The sequence below is a fragment of the Pongo pygmaeus genome, chromosome 2, assembly GCF_028885625.2.
Source record: "Pongo pygmaeus isolate AG05252 chromosome 2, NHGRI_mPonPyg2-v2.0_pri, whole genome shotgun sequence".
Classification (NCBI taxonomy): domain Eukaryota; kingdom Metazoa; phylum Chordata; class Mammalia; order Primates; family Hominidae; genus Pongo; species Pongo pygmaeus.
In genome coordinates this window covers 56,279,332-56,302,045 of record NC_085930.1, presented here as the reverse complement: position 1 = coordinate 56,302,045, position 22,714 = coordinate 56,279,332, and the positions used below count along the sequence as shown (strand labels likewise).

The 22,714-nt window shown below is 41.1% G+C and overlaps 1 protein-coding gene across 3 annotated transcripts in view; it reads left to right on the top strand.

Annotated features, from left to right (window-relative positions):
• HACD2 (3-hydroxyacyl-CoA dehydratase 2) overlaps positions 1–22,047 on the top strand; it is a 90,418-nt gene extending 68,371 nt beyond the window's left edge. For all 3 annotated transcript variants that reach the window (XM_054480925.2, XM_054480927.2, XM_054480926.2), the window contains 3 exons: positions 10,902–11,023; positions 12,894–13,072; positions 18,626–22,047. In XM_054480925.2, coding sequence (XP_054336900.1) covers positions 10,902–11,023; positions 12,894–13,072; positions 18,626–18,708 — 384 coding nt within the window. In that variant the 3' untranslated portion in view covers positions 18,709–22,047. The remainder of the gene's footprint in view (positions 1–10,901; positions 11,024–12,893; positions 13,073–18,625) is intronic.
• The last annotated feature ends 667 nt before the right edge of the window (positions 22,048–22,714 follow it).

Sequence of the window (22,714 nt, the reverse complement as noted above, 5' to 3'; positions counted from 1 at the left end):
CCTCAGCCTTGCCCTGTCCCTCATGGCCTTGTGCCAGTTTTAAAGAGTACAGGCTGTAAGTTCTCAGCCTAGGTCCATTCAGTGTTCCCTGATAACCAATTCAAGCCATGCCTGCTCTTCTCAGGAGGCACGCCATGACTACCCTTCCCACTCCTGGTGACGTTGACCTCTGTCACTTGCTCCTGTTAGTATCTGCCGGGTTTCTCCACCTCCAGTTCACCTCCTTTTTATTAATTCGTATTTTGTGGGAATAACTCCTGCCTGTGTCAGCCACCTCTGTGATGGTTATCAAATGGCAACTGTCTATTTCTGTCGTTTCTTTTACACATAGGAGTTGGCATTCTATAAGAAATAGCTTTCCCTTTCTCCCATTCATTTATTTTATTTATATCTGTTTGGACTCATGAATTCCTGTATAATTCAATGGGTTATAGTCTATTATTTATTTTGATGCTAAAACTATCTAGGATTTGGCCAGTGGGAGTTCTTCCTCCTGGTCCTCTTAACTTCCTTCCATCATCCATTGAGTATTTCCTTATGATCTGGCAGAAAAAGATTTCCAGATTCATCTTGTACTTCCCCAGCCCCAGCCCTGGAATCAGCCATTTTACCAAAGAGCCCTGCCTGGTTCCTTTTAGTAGAGGATGGTAACTTAGGATCCAGGATCTGGGTAGATGAGGTGCTCACTGCTACTGAGATGTCATTGCTTCTAGACCCTCTCATTAGAGAAAGCTTGGGTACATATACATATACACACATATACACTCACACACATTTACATCTGGAAGTATTTATATAGCTGTGTGTGTATATAAATCATGGGTTCATACTGATCCCTCCAACCACAGTCTAATACCTCAGTGTTCTTTCTAGCATTTTCCCTTCCATGTTTGTTAATACCTCCTCCAACAGCAAGAAGTCCATTTTTCTTAATATATTGATTTTTTTGCTCAGTTTGCCTGTTTGCTCCATGTAACTGGTTTTCCAGCCACACTGGCCATCTCTTCCACCTGTCACCTCTGTCTCTCCTTCACCACCCCCATTCTCAACTGCAGGCCTCTGGTTCATACCTGTGTTAGCCCACCACCTTCCCTCACCTCTCCATGTCCTCACCACCTTGAGTTTTCAGCCACCGTACTGTGTCCTTCACATGGGGAAGGGAAAGAGGTGAGTCTCAGGTGAGTCTTATCCAAAGACATATTTGAGATGATTGGGCTGGTCTCTGGAAAACCAGAAGCTTGCCTAGTGAAGTATTTCATTCTTCCTTTTTTCCTGTTTTCTTTTTTTAATATTTGTATTTATGAGTTTCTTTTCATTTTGAATTGAAATCATATTTTGTATTTCAATTTCTGCTTAGCAGAGATAGAAAAGAGAAACAAGCTTTCGAGATAGATTTTTAGGGGACTTGACAATAAGTTAAATCCAGAAATAAACAGGGCTCATCTTAGTCCATTGGTGCTGCTATTAAGGAACACCTGAGGCTGAATGATTTAAAAAGAAAAGAGGTCTATTTGGTTCATGGTTCTGCAGGCTGTATAAGAAGCATGGCGCCAGCACCTGCATCCGGTGAGGGCCTCATGCTGCTTCCACTCATGGGGGAAGGTGAAGGGATCCAGCCTGTGCAGAGGTCACAAGGCGAAGAGGAGCTAGGGGGTGACGATGGGCTCTTCACCAGCAGATCAGAAACTAACAGTAAGGACTTACTCACCCTCTCCCCAGGTCCCACCTCCAGCATTGGGGATCAGATTTCAACATGAGGTTTGGAGGGTCAAATATCCTAACCATAGGAGGGCCAAAACAAAAAAGAAATGATGTTAGCAAAACAAGACTCAGGGAAGAAGATTCACATTAACTTTAGGTAATTCATTAGGGTTTGTTTCAAGTTCTCATGTTGTGTTTTAACTTGGGTCAGTTGATGCACAACTAGAAGTCATTTCATGGACATATTAAAGATACCTCTGGGTGCTAGTGACCTGTAGTTTTTTATGCTTTACTCAGTCTTTCTCAGTAAACCTCTTCCACTCAGTCCCTGAAGTCCAAATCCTATTATTCTCTATTCCCTTTTCAGAGGTAGGCAACATTTATTGGAGAACTAATGGCTTTCTTGACACTAAGTAAACATCACATTTACCTTATCTGTTCTCTAGGCTCTTCTTGTGTAGGGTTCCTTCCAATAGTTATTGATTTTGAAAGATAATTGTTACCACATAACGTGTGTGTGTGTATGTGTGTGTGTGTGTGCACATGCATGTGAGACCCCAAGCCCTAGAAGACAAGTCAGAGCTGTTCAGGTTTAGGAGACATACCTTGGGTTCAAATTCTGTAAACCTCACTGTACTTGTCTGTAAAATGGGGATTCAATGAGGTAATATATGTTAAAAAGTGCTTGGCATATAGTAAGAGCTCAGTAACAATTAGGTATAATTATTTTTACTGCTGTCACCATAAATATTAAAAAGAGATACTAAAAAAATTTTAATGGGCAAAGGATTTGAATATTTTTCCAAAGAAGATATAAAACAGCCAATAAGCACATGAAAAGATGCTCAACATCACAAGTCATTACGGACGTGCAAATCAAAACTACCGTGAGATACCACTTTACACTCATTAGGACAGCTATTATTTAAAAAAAAAAAAAAAAAAAAAAAAAACACAGCAAATGAGCAGTGGAGAAATTGGAACTCTTGTTGCGCACTGTTGGTAGGGATGTAATGTAAAATGGTACAGCCACTGCGGACAACAGTTTGGCAGTTTCTCAAAAAGTTAAACATAAAATTACCATATGGTCCAATAACTCCATTACTAAGAATATACCCAAAAGAACTGAAAGCAAGTACTTAAACTTACTTATACACCAATGTTCATAGCAGCATATTCATAATAGCCAAAAAGATAGGAACAGCCCAAATGTCCATCAACAAATGATAAACAAAATGTAGTATATACCAACAATGACATATTTTTCAGACACAAAAAGGAAGGAAATTCTAATACATACTACCACATAGATGAACCAGACATAGAAATACACATACTAGGCCAGGCACGGTGGTTCATGCCTGTAATCCCAGCACTTTGGGAGGCCAAGGCGGGCAGATCATGTGAGGGTCAGGAGTTCAAGAGCAGCCTGGCCAACATGACAAAATGCTGTCTCCACTAAAAATATAAAAATTAGCTGGGCTTGTTGGTGGGTGGCTGTAATCCCAGCTACTTGGGAGGCTGAGGCAGGAGAATCACTTGAACCCGGGAGGTGGAGGTTTCAGTGAGCCGAGATTGGACCACTGCACTCCTGCCTGGGCAACAGAGTGAGACTCCATCTCAAAAAAATAAAGACATATACTGTATTATTCCACTTACATGAGGCACCTAGAATAAACAAATTCTTAGAGATAGAAAATAGAATAGTGGTTACCTGGGGGCGGTGAGGAGATGTGGAGTGATTGTTTAATGGGTACAGAGTTTCTGTTTGGAATGATGAAATCCTTCTGGAAATGGATAGTGGTAATGGTTGCACAATATGGTGAATGTACTTAATTCCAACAAATTATGCACTTAAAATTGTTAAATGATACATTTTATTTTATATTATCCACACACACAAAGAAATTACTGAGATTTTAAAATGACAGTAAGATGAAAAACCTACCTATACATGTTCTTACAAGGTTTTTTCCCCCATAGTGTCCATTGGTGATAGACATTGACTCCCTTCTCCCCACCTCCCCACACAATCTGTCAAAGAAATGTTGCAGAATAACATTTGTATGCTAAAGAAGTCACAGGGGCCAGGCACGGTGGCTCACCTGTAATCCCAGCACTTTAGGAGGCCGAGGCGGGCGGATCACAAGGTCAGGAGATCGAGACCATCCTGGCTAACACGGTGAAACCCCGTCTCTATTAAAATACAAAAAAATTAGCCAGGCATGGTGGCAGGCACCTGTAGTCCCAGCTACTCGGGAGGCTGAGGCAGGAGAATGGCATGAACCCAGGAAGCGGAGCTTGCAGTGAGCTGAGATCACGCCACTGAACTCCAGCCTGGGCAACAGAGCGAGACTCCATCTCAAAAAAAAAAAAGTCACAGGAAGGGGAAGATTGGAGGGGTTAAATGAATCTATAACAGAGGTTGGCCTATAGGCCAAATCTAGCCTGCAATTTATAATAGTTTTTACTTTTTTTGTTGGTTGGTGGGGTTTGTTTTGTTTTTTAGAAACAGGGTCTTGCTTATTGCCCAGGCTGGAGTGCAGCGGTGCAATCACAGCTCACTGCAGCCTTAACTTTCTGGGCTCAGGTGATTCTGAGTAGCTGAGACTATAGGCACATGCCACCATGCCCAGCTAATAGTTTTTGCATTTTTTAAAGGGTTTAAAAAACAATGATGAATATATTACAACAGCCACATGTGGTACAAACCCTAAATTATTTACTAACTAGCCTTGTACAGAAGAAGTTTGCCAACACCTAGTCTAGAGCATTGCTATGGACTGAATTGTGTCTCCTCTCACAAAAGATTCATACCTTGAAGCCCTAACCCCCAATGCAATGGTATTTGGCAATGGGACCTTTGGGAAATAAGTTTAGATGAGGTCATGAGGAGGTGGAGCCCTCATGATGGGATTAGCACCCTTATGAAAAAAGATACCATGTGAAGGAGGGCACATCTAGAAGGTGGCCATCTGCAAGTCAGGAAAAGACCCCTCACCAGAAACCAATCATGCTGCCATCCTGATCTCAGACTTCCAGCCTCCATAACTGTGAGAAAATACTTTTCTCTTGTTTAAGCCCCCCAGTCTGTGGTATTCTGTTATGGCAGCCTGAGCAGACTAAGACAAACGTACAGTTTTTCCAATAGCAAAGCCTAGTCCTACCCTCTTAGATTTTACCAAATCTCTTCACAAATGAAAGGGGTTTTAAGAAGAGGAAAGAATGCTTGCTGTAAAGCTTGGTCAGGGAATTTCTTTGAAATAACCAGCGCAGTAAGCAGTGGGTTCCAAAATGCTAAGAAGAATAGGGTTTCTACAATAGTGGTTTTCTTATGTGGCACCATCTGTTTTTCTTTGACTGTAATAAAAATGACAGCTTTTCATGTACTGATACTCCCTGCGCCTTTTAAAGTCAAACATATGATGCTATTTGTGTGTAAAGGTTTTTCTCTTGCACCCATTTGTTTCTCCAGCTTGAATTTCTATGTAAACTCCCTTGGCTAAATTACACAAGCCGCCTACACCCAGCCGCCTCCTCCCTCGCTTTAGAGCAGGGGGTGGAAACCTTCCGTCTGCAGCGTGGAGTATCCAATACACAGCTCACTGTGCCAGGCAAAGAAAGATTCCCTAACAGGAAGGGCTTCATGGTACCCGCTCCCCTATTTGTGCCCATCGTTCTGAATATGCATCTTTGAAACATGGCTTTATGGCATTTTTGGCAACCTATCCTAAACCTGGCTTTTGTCTCCCTCTTCCCCTTAGTAATCCTTGGTAAATCTTCATCATCTCCCTTCTCCCTTTTTGCCCTAAATGCCCCTTTTCTCTTAAAAGGCAATAATACGTATTTAAAGCAAACTCCTTTTTTTTTCTTTTTTTAAGAGAGGGGGGGTCTCACTATGTTGCACAGGCTGGTCTCGAACTCCTGGCCTTAAGCTATCCTCTCACCTCAGCCTCCCAGATACTTTTTTATTAAATAACTTTACAGAAGTATAATTTACAAAATTCAGCCATGTTAAGTGTATAATTAAATGGTTTTTAGTAAATGTACCAAGCTGTGCAACCATCACCATAATCTAACTTTAGAACATTTCCATCACCCCAATATGATCCCTCATGCCCTTTTTAAAAATTTTTTTTATTTTTTAAAATTTTTGTGGGTACATAGTAGGTATCTGTATTTATGGGGTGCATGAGATGTTTTGATATAGGGATGCAATGTGAAATAAGCACATCATGGAGACCTTATGCCCTTTTATAATTAGTTCCGACTCCTGGCCCCTGGCAACCACTATTGTACTTTCTGTCTCTAGATTTGCCTTTTCTGGATATTTCATATAAATGGAATCATATAATGTATGATGATTTGCTTTTGGCTTCTTTCATTCAACATGATGTTTTAGAGGCTTGTCTGTGTTGTAGCATGTGTCAATATTTCTTACCTTTATGTTGCTGAATAGTATTCCACTGTACAGGTATATATATATATCACTTGTCGTTTATCCATTCACCAGTTGATGGATATTTGGGTTGTTTTCACTTTTCAATTATGACTAATACTCTATGAACATTTGCATTAAAATCTTGAGCAGACTTATTAAATCTCCTTTTTTCTTCTTTTAAGAGACAGGGTCTTGCTCATCACCCAGGCTGGAGTGCAGTGGCACCATCATAGCTCACTTTAACGTCAAATTCCTGGGCTCAAGCAATCCTTCCACCTCACCTCCCAAGTAGGTGGGACCACAGGGGTGCACCACCACCCTGGCTACTTTTTAATTTTATTGTAGAAACGGAGTCTCACTATGCTGCCCAGGCTGATCTCAGCTCCTGGCCTCAAGTGATCCTCCTGCCTCAGCCTCCCAAAACACTGGGATTATAGGCAGGAGCCACTCAGTCATGAGCCTCTTATTGTTGATAATTAATAAAATCATATGTTTATATGTTTCTAGTTATAAATTCAAAAAGCAGCTGAGTAGAACTTCTTATAATCCAAATCCGTTGCCCCTCCTGAGCTAAATTAGCTTTTCTTAATTCTCTGAGGCTATTGATGAGTCACTGGCACTTAATAGAAAGGAGGCTCCCCACTTACTATAAAAATGTTCCCAATTGTTGCTTTCAAAATAGAAAAGTGGCCAGGCGTAGTGGCTCACACTTGTAATCCCAGCATTTTGGGAGGCCGAGGAGGAAGGATCACTTGAGTCTAGGAGTTCAAGACCAGCCTGGGCAACACAGTGAAACCCCATTTCTACAAAAAATAAGAAAAAAAAATTAGCTGGGTGTGGTGGCACACACCTGTAGTCCCAGCTACTCTTGAGACTGAGGTGGGAGGATCAGTCCTGAGGAGGCTGTCCTGGGAGGTTGAAGGTTGAAGCTGTGGTGAGCTGTGATTGTGCTACTGCCTTTCAGCCTGGGTAACAGAATGAGACCCAGTCTCAAGAAAAAAAAAATGGGGAGGAAAAGAAAAATATAAGTTATCATCCAATTTAAGGGGCATTGATTCCACACATCCCTGTGTCCAGACCTGTGTCAGGACTGAGGAAGCCAAATGATGAGACCTGGGCCCTTGAAGACCTTGCCATCAAGCAGGGAGTAATTGCCAGAGAACTGTTCACATTTCACATGCTCAGCGGTCAGTAATGATGACAGGAGAGCATGTCAGTTATTCTCTCCTCTCTGGCCTTTTGGATGAAGGAAAAAATTATTTTTAAGAAGCATTATCAAAGCCTCTACCCATTTTTTTCACCAACTAGAATAATTTCAGCTCATGCAAGGAAGTCAGTATTAGCCAGCGTTTCACACCTTGCCTGTGGAGGGATCATGGGCACACATCTTTCCAAAGAACAGCAGCAACCCTGGCTGCCCCAGGCCAGCTCAGCCCCCTGTCCTTGGTAGGACCTTCCTGGGCAGTCCTGGTTTGGATATGTCCAGGGCCTACAAGCACACAACTTTGTGTGGTGGCCTATGTGATTAGTCACCTGGTTTGTTACTCAGTTTTTCTTAGGTTGAACCCAGCATTTTACTCCCTGCCAGTTTTACCAGTCTCATGTCCATATGCCTCTTGCTGATGGTATCCTTTTACATATTTTAAAGTACTTACCCTCTCTTTCCTTTTCCAAAGTCAGCTCTGCTAGTTGAAGAGTTCTTCTAGCAGACTCTTCCCTAAATGGGGTCTCATCTATTTACAGTGTAGTAATTGGGATAAGACTGTTAATGTGGCTGAATCCTGGAGTGTTGTTTGTTTGAACAGCCACCTCACACCGTGTTGGCTCCTGTGAGGCTTATGGTTCACCAAAAACTCCAGATCTCTTGATTTCATGAGGTGGGTCTTCTCCATTCTGATCTGGAGTCATTTTGTTGTTGCTAAGTCATGTAATTACATTTAGACTTATTAAATTTATGTTACTGTGGGTTGTTTGGGGGTTTTTTCATTTATTTTTTGTGGTAAAATACATACAACATTTACCATTTTACCACTTCTAAGTGTATAGTTCAGTTGCATAAATACTGTCCCATTGTTGTGCAACCGTCATCACCATCCATCTCCAGAACTTTTTTAATCCTCCAAACTGGAACTCCATACCAATTAAACAATAATTCTCTATTTCTCATCTTCCCAGCTGCTGGCAACCTTCTGTCTCTACTCTTTGTCTCTGCCTCACCCTAGGTACCACATATGAGTAGAATCACACAGTATTCACCTTTTTGTGACTGGCTTATTTTACTTAGCATGATGTCTTAAGGTTCATCTATGTTGTAGCATGTGTAAGAATTTCCTCCCTTTTAAGGCTGAATAATACTCCACTGTATGTATATAATAATATCCCACTGTATGTATAGACCACATCTTGTTTATCCATCCATCAGTACACACCTGGGTTTCTTTGCCTTTTGACTGCTGTGAATAATGCTGCTATAAACATGAGTGTACAAATATCTCTTCGAGTCTCATTGATCATACTGGTTTTAACTTATGCATTACATTTGTCCATTTTGTGTTATTGGTTGTACAATTATCTATAAATCACATAAGGTCAATCTCTTTATCCAAATCCCTTCTTGATAACAATGTTGCATTTCCTATTGATTGGGAGAAATTATTTTGCACAAAATGGTCATTTCCTGCATCCCTAGTCTTTTTTAAAAGACTTATGCCATCGTCTTCACAGCTGGACTCGGGGAACAGACTGCTTTCATACTTAGCCTGAGTCTGAGTTTGTCATAGTTCTTTTGGCTAAGGTCTAACTTGGGGATGGATGGGAGGTGAATAATAACCAACCTCTAGGCTGGGTCATAGCAGGAGGTTTTGGGCGGTTTCAGGTTTTGTTTGTTTGTTTTTTACCTATTTGAAGGTCACTAAGACTACACAGAAGCTATCAGGCACCATAAAGAAGGGAACTGAGTCTCGGAGTAACCCAATTAGGACTGAATTCATTTGCTCCGCAATTATTTATTGAGCTCTTACTTGTGAAAAGCACAAAGTGTTTTTGGAAAACAGAAGATGAATAAAACACGTTCCCTGCTTTCAAGATGTTTACAGTACAAAATATTAGAGGAACTTCCTATTATAACCCAGAGCTCTTTAGGCAAAGCTTCCACTCATAGCTGGAAAAACATATCTCCTTAAGATAAGGAGGATTATAAAATACATCAAAAAGCACAGTGTGCTTTTATATTTATATTATATTTTGTTATAGATGTATTCAAGTAAGGATTTGGAGACAGACTGAAAAAGCTCACCATGAAAGCTTTAGAGATGGTTAGCTTTTGCTTTACTTTGGCTAATATGAGAGCACCAGGAAAACAGAAAGTACTCTTGCTCTTGACAGTATAAAATTCTTATTATTTTTAGAGAATAGTAACTGCATTTATGAAATTCTTTGTCAGAGCAATTTTGTTAATAGATATGTAAATGACTACTTATTTCATTGTGTAGGTGGATCGCTCCATGTACACTTTCTGAGGAAGAATATAAGTGCTAAAAACTATTAACATTGCAAATGGAAAGAAGCAAAAGTTAAGGCTAGAATGCCATTCCCTTGCTGTATTAGGTATTAGGAGTGGGACAGAAAGTCCATCTTGTCATCAAGATTGTTCGGTTTATGGGGTGGGATTTCTTATTTACGTCCGACTCTTGAACTGTTTTGTTTTGTTTTGTTTTGTTGATGCATGGAAACTAATATGAATTGGGGTGCAAGGGTATTTCTTGCTGATTTTCAAGCACAAAAGGTCATTACAAACCCAGCTGGGAAGGGATTGGGGGAGGTGCTGAAAGCTAAAGCCACGGCAGTAAATTTTCAACACAAGAGAATACCTCCTAAAAATCACCTAGGGGCTCTTTTAAACCTTTATTATTTTTTTCAGCATAAAAACAACTTCAGAGGAGGCTGGGGATTTCAAAGCTCTCTGGCTCTAACTGCCTCCTGGGAACAGCATGGAAGCTTCCCTAATCATGGAGGAGTTAATGCAGGCCTCCTTTGGGGGAGGAAGTCTCTAATGGGAGGAAATAAATGGGCTCTTGCCTTGCAGATGGTCCCGAGCCCTCCCCGCACTGGAATTCTTCTTGCTCTGTGAGCTAGCCTCATCTTCAGTTGTGCTTTTTTTGTTTTGTTTTGTTTTTTTTGAGGCAGTCTCACTCTGTCACCCAGGCTGGGGTGCAGTGGCGCTATCTCAGCTCACTGCAACCTCCACCTCCCTGGTTCAAGCGACTCTCCCGCCTCAGCCTCCTGAGTAACTGGGATTACAGGCATGCGCCACCACACTTGGCTAATTTTTTGTATTTTTAGTAGAAACAGGGTGTCACCATGTTGGCCAGGCTGGTCTCAAACTCCTGACCTCATGTGATCCACCCACCTCAGCCTCCCAAAGTGCTGGGATTACAGGCATGACCGCTGACATCAGTCCACATTCTCCGCATGAGGCTGGCAAAACTGCAAATCCCCACCCCTCGTGTTTGTTACCCCCACCCTGCTGCTCTCGCTTCTGGTGACTGAGGCCCTTCGCACTTGGCCCTCATCTCTGGGATGTACACAGCTGTCATCCTAGGCCCCAGCTCCACATGTAAGCTCTTTCTGCTGTACAGGGGTCCTGAGGATAGAGACCAGCGGCTGTGCCAACTCACTCCCTGGCTGTGCTGGGTGCTGCACACTGTCTTCATTAACGTTGTCTGTGTGCTTTTTTTCTTTTGTTTTCCTCTTCCTTCAGGTACAGAGTGAAGACAGTGTCCTCCTGTTTGTTATTGCCTGGACGATCACGGAAATCATCCGTTACTCCTTTTATACATTCAGTCTATTAAACCATCTGCCTTACCTCATCAAATGGGCCAGGTAAAAAAGCACATTTCAAAAGGCTCACTTTTGAAATGATCTGTCATTGCATTTGCCCTTTATTGCCTAAATATTGCCTCCAAGTTTCTAAAAATAAAATTGAGACAGGGGTTGGGTAGAAATCTTGTCTGTAGATTTCATCAGAATAGGAGTCTGTACTTAACTTTGACTAACGGAAATACTGTTTTAAGGTTTTTATATTTTACTTAAATTATTTTAATTGGGATCAGTTCTTTTCAATTAAATTAATGCAGCATTTTCTTTTTTAAGAAAATTTCATCACCAAGTAGCAGTCAATACAGATTTGCCATAACATCCCTTTTTTGTCCACATCATCACATTTTACTGATGAGCTTCTGCCATTGTGATGGGTTTTTTTGGACCAAGTCCTATTCTCCTAGACTCAATTTTGCCAAGAAGTTGTGACTCTTAAATTAATTTTTAGGTAATGACAAACATTACATGGCAGTTTTAGCTTATCACTTTTATTTTGCTTTGATTGTTTTTACAAGTAATGATGACTTTGGTAAAAGGCTAGTAGTTCATCTGCTTACTTTAATGAGTCCATGAGACAGTTGTAGTCAGTTTTCTGAGCTGGGAAGGACTTTGAGGGAGAGTGACAAAGCAGAAGGATCCAAGTTGTCCCTGGAGCTGAAATGCCTTATTTGGTGGAAGGAAAGCAGTGGTTCCTAGACTGTTTATGAGTTCAGTAATTAAATTAGGGAAATAATCTGATTGTTTCCAACATTTCAAGTATGGGAACTCCGTTATTTTATTATTTTTCTCATTTGCAATGAACATTTTTATTAGGAAAGGGGAAGAATGGGAAACATAGCAGTTACTAACCAACCTGGACAGCCACTGTGAAAGCTTTTTACCCTGGTTGTTAGGGAAGTCTGTTGACCAAGCCCTGATTTTACTGTTGGAGAAAGATTCTTTCATCCACTGTTCTCCATGGCCTCTGAAAGATTTTTTTCCACCATCCTACTTAGTGTGGCTAAAATTGGCAGTGGGGAATATGTCTTCCCTTCCACTTCAGAGATTTTCATCACAATTCCTGTGCCCAGAAGTTTGTAGTCCATTGCACATTGTGAGCCACAAACAGCCAAAGGCTGTTTAAAGTCTGAGCTGATGATTCCTTTAGCAATACTTACAGTGGCTTACAGTTCCATGGGGCAGTGACTGCTCTCTGAATTCTTTGTGGAATATGGAGAACTGCTTTTTAAAGAGAAAAAAATTATGCAGATTCCCCTCCCATGTGACGATAATTGTAATTGTGGGGTGTTTTGATTGGAAAATTACATAGTAACCAAAAGCTATTATGAATTTTAAATTTTTTTAATTGCATATATTTGATTTTTCACAATAGCATGTACAAACATTTGAAAAATAGTAGCAGTATACAGATGCTTGTGCTATTTTTTTTGTTGTTCAGTCTTTGTGTGTGGTGTGGAATTCCTAGACCACATGTTCCAACACCTCCGCCACTACCACCCCAACCCCATCCCAAGACCCACAGGGCAGGACCCTTCAGTATAAACCATGACTCAGTTCCCCTACTTTACCAGCATTTGGCATCACTTTAGTTATTTTAGAGCATAATTTTGAAGAGTTGTTTATTTTGTCAGACCAAATTTTGAGGCTGCCTGAACAGCCTTTATTTTGTCGTTAGAACATTTGGAAACGTATACCTGCTGTAGGCTGGTTTCAAAAACTGGCTTGTAAAACCTGAATTTGAATAGCAGGTAAACAGGAAAATGTATAAACAATCATTTTCTAAAAGACCAGTACTGATTAGAAGGGTGGGAAGTGCAGCTTCCTCCTAAAGCTGACTTTGAGCCTCAGTAATGAATATTTTGTTTCGTTTTAGGTACACACTTTTCATTGTGCTGTACCCAATGGGAGTGTCAGGAGAACTGCTCACAATATATGCAGCTCTGCCCTTTGTCAGACAAGCTGGCCTATATTCCATCAGTTTACCCAACAAATACAATTTCTCTTTTGACTACTATGCATTCCTGATTCTAATAATGATCTCCTACATTCCAAGTAAGTAAACAGTTATGTGTATATTTAATTATGTTTTAAAATTTGGCTCTACAATAACTAGAGTTAAATATCTTTGACTGTTTTTGCACTATATCCAAGTAAATGTAAATCTCATTTATTGGGAATTCTTGGTTTTTATTGAATGCTGACTATCAAAAGGAATTTTTTCCAGTAGTAATTGAATAAAGATGAACCCTTCTCAATACAGTTGCCAAAGTGCAGCCCTTCTCAGCGTGTAGGTTTGAAACTGAATGCCAGGCTAGGTTAAGTATATATTGGGGAAAGTACTGAATGGAAAACAAAAAAGCCATTAAAGGCCTTACCTTGATTGTAGTTTTCTGTGTAACAAGAACTGCTTGTTACGGTATTTGAAAAACATGATAAAAAGATTTTTGCATTGGTTACTATATCGAAATAGACATTTAACTTCATTTTGAAGGGATTGGTAGTTAACTAGAAACATAACAAAATAATAATAGATTTTTTTTTTCTAAATTTTTCATTTTCTTGTTGAGCACTGATTGGGATACAGTGTTCTCTTCAAGATGGTTTCCAATTATTTTAATAGTACTGCTGAAGATTTAAGTATATGGATAATCAAATGTGCCTATCAGTGTATTCAGTGACAGAGAAAAAGACATGTTTGATGTCTCTGTGAAGTGAGCCCTACTTTCTGAGGATGAGGAGTTTAGTCCTTTGCTGGAATTCTGATGTTCAATTATAAATCCTATGATTGATTTCTACATACCAAAAGATCTTCTTATAACCAAGGACATACAATGTTAGTGGTTCTTCTCATTTTGCTATTTCTATAACCATTGTAACTCTGAATCTTATTTTAATCTAGAAAAGGTACTGTATTCTTCCCTAAACCCCAGGTTAAATTCAAACAGGGTTTGACTTCTCTTCATTCCACGGCATCATCAGAATGAATCACCCTAACAAAGCGACATGTGTCCCTCTGTGGAAAATTGCATTTCATGCATTGTGAGAAAAAAACTACATCCAGATTTCATGTGAGTGTTTATCTTGCAGAAATTCTTGGATGCAGTTCTGCTTCATGATTCATTTTCCACTCTTTATTCATGATTGAGTCCTCCTCTCTAGTGCTGGAATCATAGCGACCAGCGGCCATCTCTTTTCAAATGTAAAAAGTAGTTGATTTTCAAACAGATGATAAATGTGAAATCATCCAAACTTTTAAGTAATAAAAATTAACTAATAGTTTTTCACCTAATTTTGTTTTTTGTTTTTTTTAGAGTTTCATTTTCCAGTCTCTAGAGTAACAGTTCACAGTTGCAGTTTTACCACACCCAGAGTAACTAACACGTATTATCCCAGTGGGCACCACAGGCTTTATTTGAATTCACCATAGTCAAATGAATAGGAGATATGTACCATACTGGGTGACTGGGAAAGGGGCAGGAAGGTTTTTATGAAATCAGATCCATAACAAGCTGCTTCCACACTGACAAAAATCTAGGGGTTCCTACCTGAGAGTTCTTGCAAGACTTCCAACCTCTCTAGGAAGCAGGGCTTCCTTCCAGGAACCACTCCCCAGGGCAGCCTCCATCTGTCTCTTTGTGCATGTTTGTCTCTTTGTGCTCTGGTAGCCAACCAGTGCTGAGCTTTGCCTCTTCCTTCTGAGCTCTTGGTGTAGTGACAGTGCCTGGGTACCACAGGCAGCCTCCATGACGATAGCATTCCTGAGGGAAACCCACTCCTGTGAGCTTTTCATCTTGGTCTTGAAAGAGATAGAGGAAAGAGAAGATACTGACCCCAGAGCCAGCTGTCTTTTAGAGCAGCAGTCCCCACAACCTTTTTGGCATCAGGGACCAGTTTCATGGAAGACAGTTTTTCCCTGGGCAGTGGGGGGGGATGGTTTCAGGATGAAACTGTTCTACCTTAGATCATCAGGCATTAGATTCTCATAAGAAACATATAACCTAGATCCCTTGAATGTGCGGTTTAACAGGGTTCACACTTCTATGAGAATCTAAAGCCACTGCTGGTCCGACAGGAGGCAGAGCTTAGGCAGTAATGCTCGTTTGCCCACCGCTCACTTCCTGCTGTGCAGCTCTGTTCCAACAGGTGGGGGTTGGGGACCCCTCTTTTAGAGAGTAGGGAAGGACTCTGCTCCCAACAGATCTGCTTTCTTTACCTTAAGTAATTCCCCCTTGCAGTCTCAGCCTCCTTTTCGTAAGAGAACTTGGATCAGTTAAAGTCTAACATAATTTCTTTTTCTAAGGCAGCTCACCTCTTGTAGACCAGAGAAAAGGGCGGATCTCAAATAATGATTAAAAGATTCCCTGCAAACCATTGACTCCTCACCCAGGTTCAAGATGGCACACAGACCACCTCTCCTGATGCGAGTCACCCTGGTGCCTGCTGGCCTCACTGTGCTCTGGCCTGAGCCAGCAGCTCTGGATGTTCTCAGTGGTTCAGGTTGTTACTGTTGAGGCCAGAGTGTACAGTTCATTCTGGCCAGCTGCACATTTCCAACTTTCCAAAGCTTTGTATTTATCAGAAGAAAATGCAGAATTAGGAGAGGTTGCTGTTGACATGCAGTCTCCTTTACCAAATTGGGTTTTCTTTCTAAACAAGGTAGCGTTCTTTTAATCTTTAGTGGCAAGTTGATGATACACATGTATTATATAAAGTAACACCTCCTTTTCATGGGCCTCATCCGTTGTTGCATTGTTGCACACATAGCCTAAATTGTGGCTCATGAGGCTTGACCCCAGGAGTTTCCTCATATTGGGGTGCCCTGGCCAGGTGCTCCTCTCCTGTTCTGCTGTAGTTGCAATATATACAGGATTAGTACAACACAGTCCCTGCAGGACTCAGTAGATGTCTAAGGCCTGTTTACATTCCACCCCCAAATTGGTGAAAATTGGTTATGGTGGAGGGAGCCAAAAAAGGGCAAGATACATTGATGAGGGGTGAGGACCTGGAGAAGCTGGCGCTTTCCAGGTTGTCAGTGACTGTAACCACACCTCTGATTTTTAGAGAAACCAAGGAGACTTGGCCCAGGCAGAGAGCATATCTGGTGCTGTCGTCCTCCACAGTTCTCTCCCCAGAGGGGAATAGAGCCCCAAGAGGGCTGGCCATCTTCTTAAAGAAACGAGGGCCCAGCAGCACCCACACCCCCCTCATCCCCAACACACAGGGACCGACACACACACGTGCCCAGCAGTGTCCCCATTCTGTGTTCCCTGAATTGGGAGAGCAGAAGGTGGAATTCTCAATAGCCTGTTGTTGGGTTGAGGGGTTTTTTCAGTGCTATTCCTCAGTGTAGCTCATGTTGTTAAAAGTAGCAGCCGTGCATCTGAAAAGCTTTCAGTCTCATGGTCGGGTTCAGTCTGAACATGTAGGTGATTCAGATGGAGACAGAATCACAGTTCTGGTCAGCCAGAAGCCACTGCCTGAACTGTGGAGAATAGGCCAGACACCCTAGGCCCTTGGCCTCCCATCCACATTCCTTTCTCTGGGTACTGAGGAATCTCTGGGAGATGTAAAGGAGTGAAAGCGCCATCATCTGACCCTTCTGGTAGGTGGCAGGCCCTGCCCATGGAAATGAAGGTCTGTGTGGCCATCTTCCTCCTTGAACTGCCACCAAGGGCTTAATGCATGACTTCCAGGTCATTCTCCTTCCCCGGGCCCTCTGAACCAGCTGTGAGACTGCAGCCACCCGCTGTGGGGTTGTGTGAACACAAATGCAACCAGTGGGAAGGTCTTGTGCATGCCCAGCTCACAGTTTCCCTTCATTACAGTCAATCTATAGAAATGGGACTGGCCCCACATTTTTAAATGATTACCATTAACATTCCTTATGGTTTAATTATATCTTTACTTCCAGTTTTTAGATTATAGAGCTTGTCAGATTTTCTGGCTTTCGTGCCAAAATAGTTCTCTGCCTGTTGAATTATATGCTTAAGTGGGGTCTTTTCTGTGAACAACGTCCTGCCTGGCAGTAGCAGTGGCGTGGATGGCAGCCCTGTTCCACATGCTGCCTCCTCTGCAGGTTAGCAGATCTTTGTCACACATGCACTGGTGTCCCGGCGTACTTTGGGAGCATCATTTGAAATTTGGCCAGCTTGGAACCCATTTTTAAAAAGGAAGAAACTTGTCAGGAGAGAGTTGGGAGTAGTAGAAATTATCTTCCAAAAAATATTTGTGACAGTATAAAAAAGAGAGACTGGGCTGGGCTTGGTAGCTCATGCCTATAGTCCTAGCACTTTGGGAGGCTGAGGCGGGCACACCCTTGACCCCAGGGGTTCCAGACAAGCCTGGGCAACGTAGGAGATCTCATCTCTACAAAAAATACAAAATTAGTTGGGTGTGAAGTGGTGTGCACCTGTAGTCCCAGCTACTCAGGAGGCTGAGTGGGGAGGATTGACTGAGCCCAGGAGGTCCAGGCCATGAGCCAAGATCACACCACTGCATACCAGCCTGGGTGACAAAGTAAGACCCTGTCTAAAAAAATAATAACAATAAAATAGAGATTGGAGCTGTTGGAGAGATGAGAAGAAGGGTGTTGTACAACAAAGAGCATTTCACCTGGAGTTGTTTACACACAGTAACCTTGTGAAGGCCAGGTGGCTCAAAGTGGTATTTCCTAGCAGGGACACTATAGGCATTTTGGGTGGGATACTTCTTAGTAGTGGGTACTGTCATGCATTGTGGCATGTTTTAGCATCCCTGGTCTCATATGCCAAATGCCAGTAACCTTTCCCTTTCTCCCTTATTTCCAAATAGTCAGACTATCCAAATAGTTCCAAATAGTTCCGAGGGAGACAGTACTATCCCATTCATTTGAGAACCAGTGCTTTCTAAAGTATTCTATGAAATGACCAAGAACAGAAGAATCCCCAGTGCCTAAGACACTGGCTTGCTTTTCATAAGGCTTTTTTTTTTTTTTTTTTACATCCAAACCTGGCTTAGTTGTGTTCAAAGCAAATGTTGTGGCATTCCTCCTCCTCCTCCTCAAGTCTTTACCCGAAACTACTTCCCAAGAGAGGTTGCTCTTCCCAAAGAATCACCTGTCCTGGGACCAGATGGGGCTAGGCTGAGGGTCAGGAGCCAACAGCCTGGACCCAACTCTGTCTGTGGCTTACTGTGAGACCCTAGGCAAGTTGCTTACCCTCTCTGGGGCTCAAATTCTTCCTCTTTGAAATAGGAATAATAACTTCATCACTAGAATTCTTCACCTGGTTGTTGTGAAGTTAATCAGAATAAATGTGGAGATAATACATGAATGAGTGTAAAGAATATTATTTGGCTGTTCTGTGGCATCAATATAGGTCATGATAGTGACAATAGTGTCTGTCATTGTATTCCACACCACTTCTTCCCTCAGCTAAAGCAGGAAAAGAAAGGAGGTAAGTCTCTCTGTGTTTTTTCTTCCTTTCTCCAAGCCCACTTTGTTACCTTCCTTGGTTGCTGGATGAGAAATTAGTCAGAGGGTCAGAGAGGACCTCAACTTCATATGCTTTAAATAGAGCATATGCAATTTTAAACCATCCTCTTAACCAATTTTTCTTTTCTTTTCAGTTTTTCCCCAGTTATACTTCCACATGATACACCAGAGAAGAAAGATCCTTTCTCATACTGAAGAACACAAGAAATTTGAATAGTTCCTGCTTTCTGCACCTCTCACCAAAACAAACTTTTCAATGATCAAAAAATGCTGCAGATTTTTTGAGTTCCCAATACGTTTCATAGAAAATAAGTAAGAACTATTTTTAAAATATTCAAACAAAACTAAAACAAAAATCCAGTGTCACATGGGCCTGAGATTTTATTTTAGAAAAACGTTGTTACATAAAACACCCTGGCCAGTTCATTTCAGCATGCTCTTTCAACCAGAAGTTCTTAACATTTATGATGGCACTAGAAAGGGATTTGGCATTTTATGTCCTTCTGTGTCCTTCATGTATCTGATCAATGAAGACCTGTAACACTACGTACTTGAGAGTTACAGTCTGAATAATGAAGTCGTACCAGCTGAATAGCCCAGCTTGCAGTATAGTTATGTTTCAGTCTGCAGTGTGTTTAGCATTCCCTTGTCAAAGTGCTTGACTGCATGCTGGAAACTTTGTATTTTTGAAGTGGCAAACTCTGTTCTCTGGAATGCTCTGAAGTTATGGCTGGGACCTATCCCCTCATATCTAATGAATGAATTATAAAATGTATATGTCTATGAAGCTTCGGGGTAGTGCCCATAATCAGAAAACAAGTTAGAACCCTTTTGTTTGTTTCCAATTGAGTCATTACTGCCTGCCACTAAGAAACGTGCTTGAATCTAATAAGTATGTGTATACCGTAAAGAATATATCTTATCTGGAGCTCAGCCTCAATCATGTCTTAACAAAATGACAGGTCTCAGAAAATGGGAGCTTAATAGCTCATAAGTGACAAGTCCTTTTCACAGCACCGTTCTCAGAACACCTCTGAGTAACGTGTTTGCCGGTAGCTATTCTCACTGATGCACTGATGGCCCTGAAGAAGCCAATCCAGTCACATAGGAGAGGAGGCTCTGTTAGTGAAAGCACATGGAAGGTGTTGCTTTAGAAAGGTAGTCAGGAAAAACATTCAGGAATAGATTTATACACCATTATTGTTTTATTTTTTTAATTTTCATTCACTCTTCTGTTTGGATACTTTTGCTAATTAAGGTCCTATGTTAATTTCCACCAAGCTATAAGTCTATAGTCAGTAAAACATTCCACTTGGGCCATCATGAGCTAAAAGCAGTATCATCTCCGCATGTTGGAGCAGCCAAGAAATAGTTTGGTACTACCAACATTGTCTAATCCATGTCACATCCTCATACAATTTAATTGCTCAACCATGCATTTAAAACTCCTCAAGAAAGGGTTGGTACTGCAACTGTAGGTAAACTGAAAGAAAATAAGAAAGAAAGAGTTGGATGAAAATGTGAAAGTCCAAGTTTAGATGTGCATTAAGTATTAAATAGCACGGTATCTTCTTTATGGAGCCTTTTTTCCTCCCCCATCCCCTGCAGCTTCCTTTTTTCTTTTTTTGGGGTTGATGTTGAACTTTAAGAGTTTAAAAGTTTCGCTTATTGAGTAGTTGTCATTTAAAATATAATTGCGAATATCAGAAAACTCATACTGGAAAACTAAATTTTTTTTTCCTCTTGAGACGGAGTCTCGTTCTGTGGCCCAGGCCGGAGTGCAGTGGCGCGATCTTGGCTCACTGCAAGCTCCACCTCCCAGGTTCACGCCATCCTCCTGCCTCAGTCTCCCGAGTAGCTGGGACTACAGGTGCCCGCCACCACACCCAGCTAATTTTTTTTGTATTTTTAGTAAAGATGGGGTTTCACCGTGTTAGCCAGGATGGTCTCGATCTCCTAACCTCGTGATCCACCCGCCTCGGCCTCCCAAAGTGCTGGGATTGCAGGCATGAGCCACTGTGCCCAACCCCTGGAAAACTAAATTTTTAAGTGCTTATTTTTATACAACTTTGAATTAATGCAGGCAGGTGTGTAATAAATTATTTTTGAATTGAACATTAAAATTCTGCTTCTTAAAGTCAGCACTCAACTTGGACATGTTGAAATTAGAATCTGTTCTAATATTTGATAGACAAAATATGTGGGAAAGATTTTTTTCATGCCTTTTCTCTCATTTTATTCTTCCATAATGTATTTCTACTATAAAATAGAATCAACTTGGGTTATATTTGTCATATTACTTTATTCTGTTAGATTTTTTCAGTTGTTTTTGGAAAAATTCTAGAAATCAGGATGAAAAATGCAGCTTTTCCAGGGTTGCTGGACTGCGGGTTTTATTTGGGCCTCCTTATTATAATTTGTCACTACTTATAAAAAACATTCTGTTGCAAACAGTGGTGTTGCATTGAATTGAACTTTGGCAATGAGAACACAGCACACAGCTCCCTTTTCAAAAAGGGTCTCAACCCCAGTGTGTATTTTTGTACATCAACATTTAGAATACTTATGGCAGATAAGTAAGGCATGTCACTGTGTCCTTCAATAACCTCTCTCAGTAACTGGTTTCTTTATCCCTAACATGAATTCATTTCTCCTTTGAAGTCATTTATTATTTTATAAATTGAGAACAACCACACCACCAAATGTCACACCTTCTTATAAAGTGTGAACAAGGAATGTTGTGTTTTTGTGGGTATTTTGTCAGACTTAGAGGTTTCATTTCAGGGCATAGTCAAAGGCATCATCCTCCCAACTACCCACTTGATTATGTGTTTCAGATCCCCCCGTGGGGGCCTTCTGACGGAGAGAATTCTTTGAGGTCCGCAGTAGTGCTTTTGTCAGCACAGACTGCTAATCTACATCTTGCTGCGTTTTGTTTGCTGAGGTTGGGCTCATTCATTTAACACGTACCAACCATTATCCAGAGGCACCATGGAGAGTTAGTCATGGAATAAAGCAGTGTCCTTGCAGATGAAAAAAGTCTCCAGAGCAGACTTCTGACAGGAAAGGTTTAGATGCTGGAGAGTTGAAGAGGTGTAAGAAGAGATCGTGCCCTCATTTTTCACTTACTTTTTTGGTTTTTCATTTATAATAAAAGGTTGGCATTGATGTGGTACAACCTGCAAATTACTTGCAGTTCTGAGTTTCAGATAAAACATTATAAAACATTAAATTCAATACATACTGCTCCTTTGAAATTTGGGTAAAAAATTATACAACCGTATATATAGTCATTTTTGTATTTTTTCTATGTTGTGAAAACCAAAATTGTAATTTTATAAGTCTTTGATTCACTAAAATTATATAATTTAAATGTATTTTTTGTATATTTAGAAATAAGGAGTCCAGAGACTACGCTTAACTTTCTATGCATGCATTTGAAAGCTGTTTTTACCTGATAATGTTAATGTAGTAATAAGTTGTATTCATAAAATACTGATCTGTGTTGCATTTCAAAATAAACTGGTGTGTGCTCTGCCTGGATTTGAAATACCTACCAGTGAGTGCAGTGATTTTTCATAGTCAGTAGGCCTGAATGTGGTGTTGCAGGAATATGGGAGAATTTCAGTTCAATTATGGACTCCAGCTCTTTGACAACTTTAAAATCTAATTCTGCTATTCATAATGGTTCTGCACTTACAGGAAAGACAGATTATATTAAGAGGTTTCCAAAAAGTCCTTCCCTGCCAGTCAGTCTTCAGGCTAAGCCAGTCTGCAAGCTGGCTGCAGAGGGACAAGGGGTTCCTCATGCAAGTGACCGGGGAATCTAAGATATTAATCAGCACAGGGTTGAGGACCCTTGCTTATAACAAGCTGGGGTTTTATTAGTGTAATTTTTCTTTTTTTGTTTTGAGACAGAGTTTCACTGTTGTTGCCCAGGCTGGAGTGCAATGACACGATCTCGGCTCACTGCAACCTCCACTTCCCAGATTCAAGCGATGTTTCTGCCTCAGCCTCCCAAGTAGCTGGGATTACAGGTGCCTGCCACCACACCTGGCTAATTTTTTGTATTTTTAGTAGAGACAGGGTTTCACCATGTTGGCCAGGCTGGTCTCGAACTCCTAACCTCAGGTGATCCACCCGCCTTGGCCTCCCACCACGCCTGGGATTACAGATGTGAGCCACCACGCCCAGCCTGTTAGTGTAACTTTTCTAACAGAAGT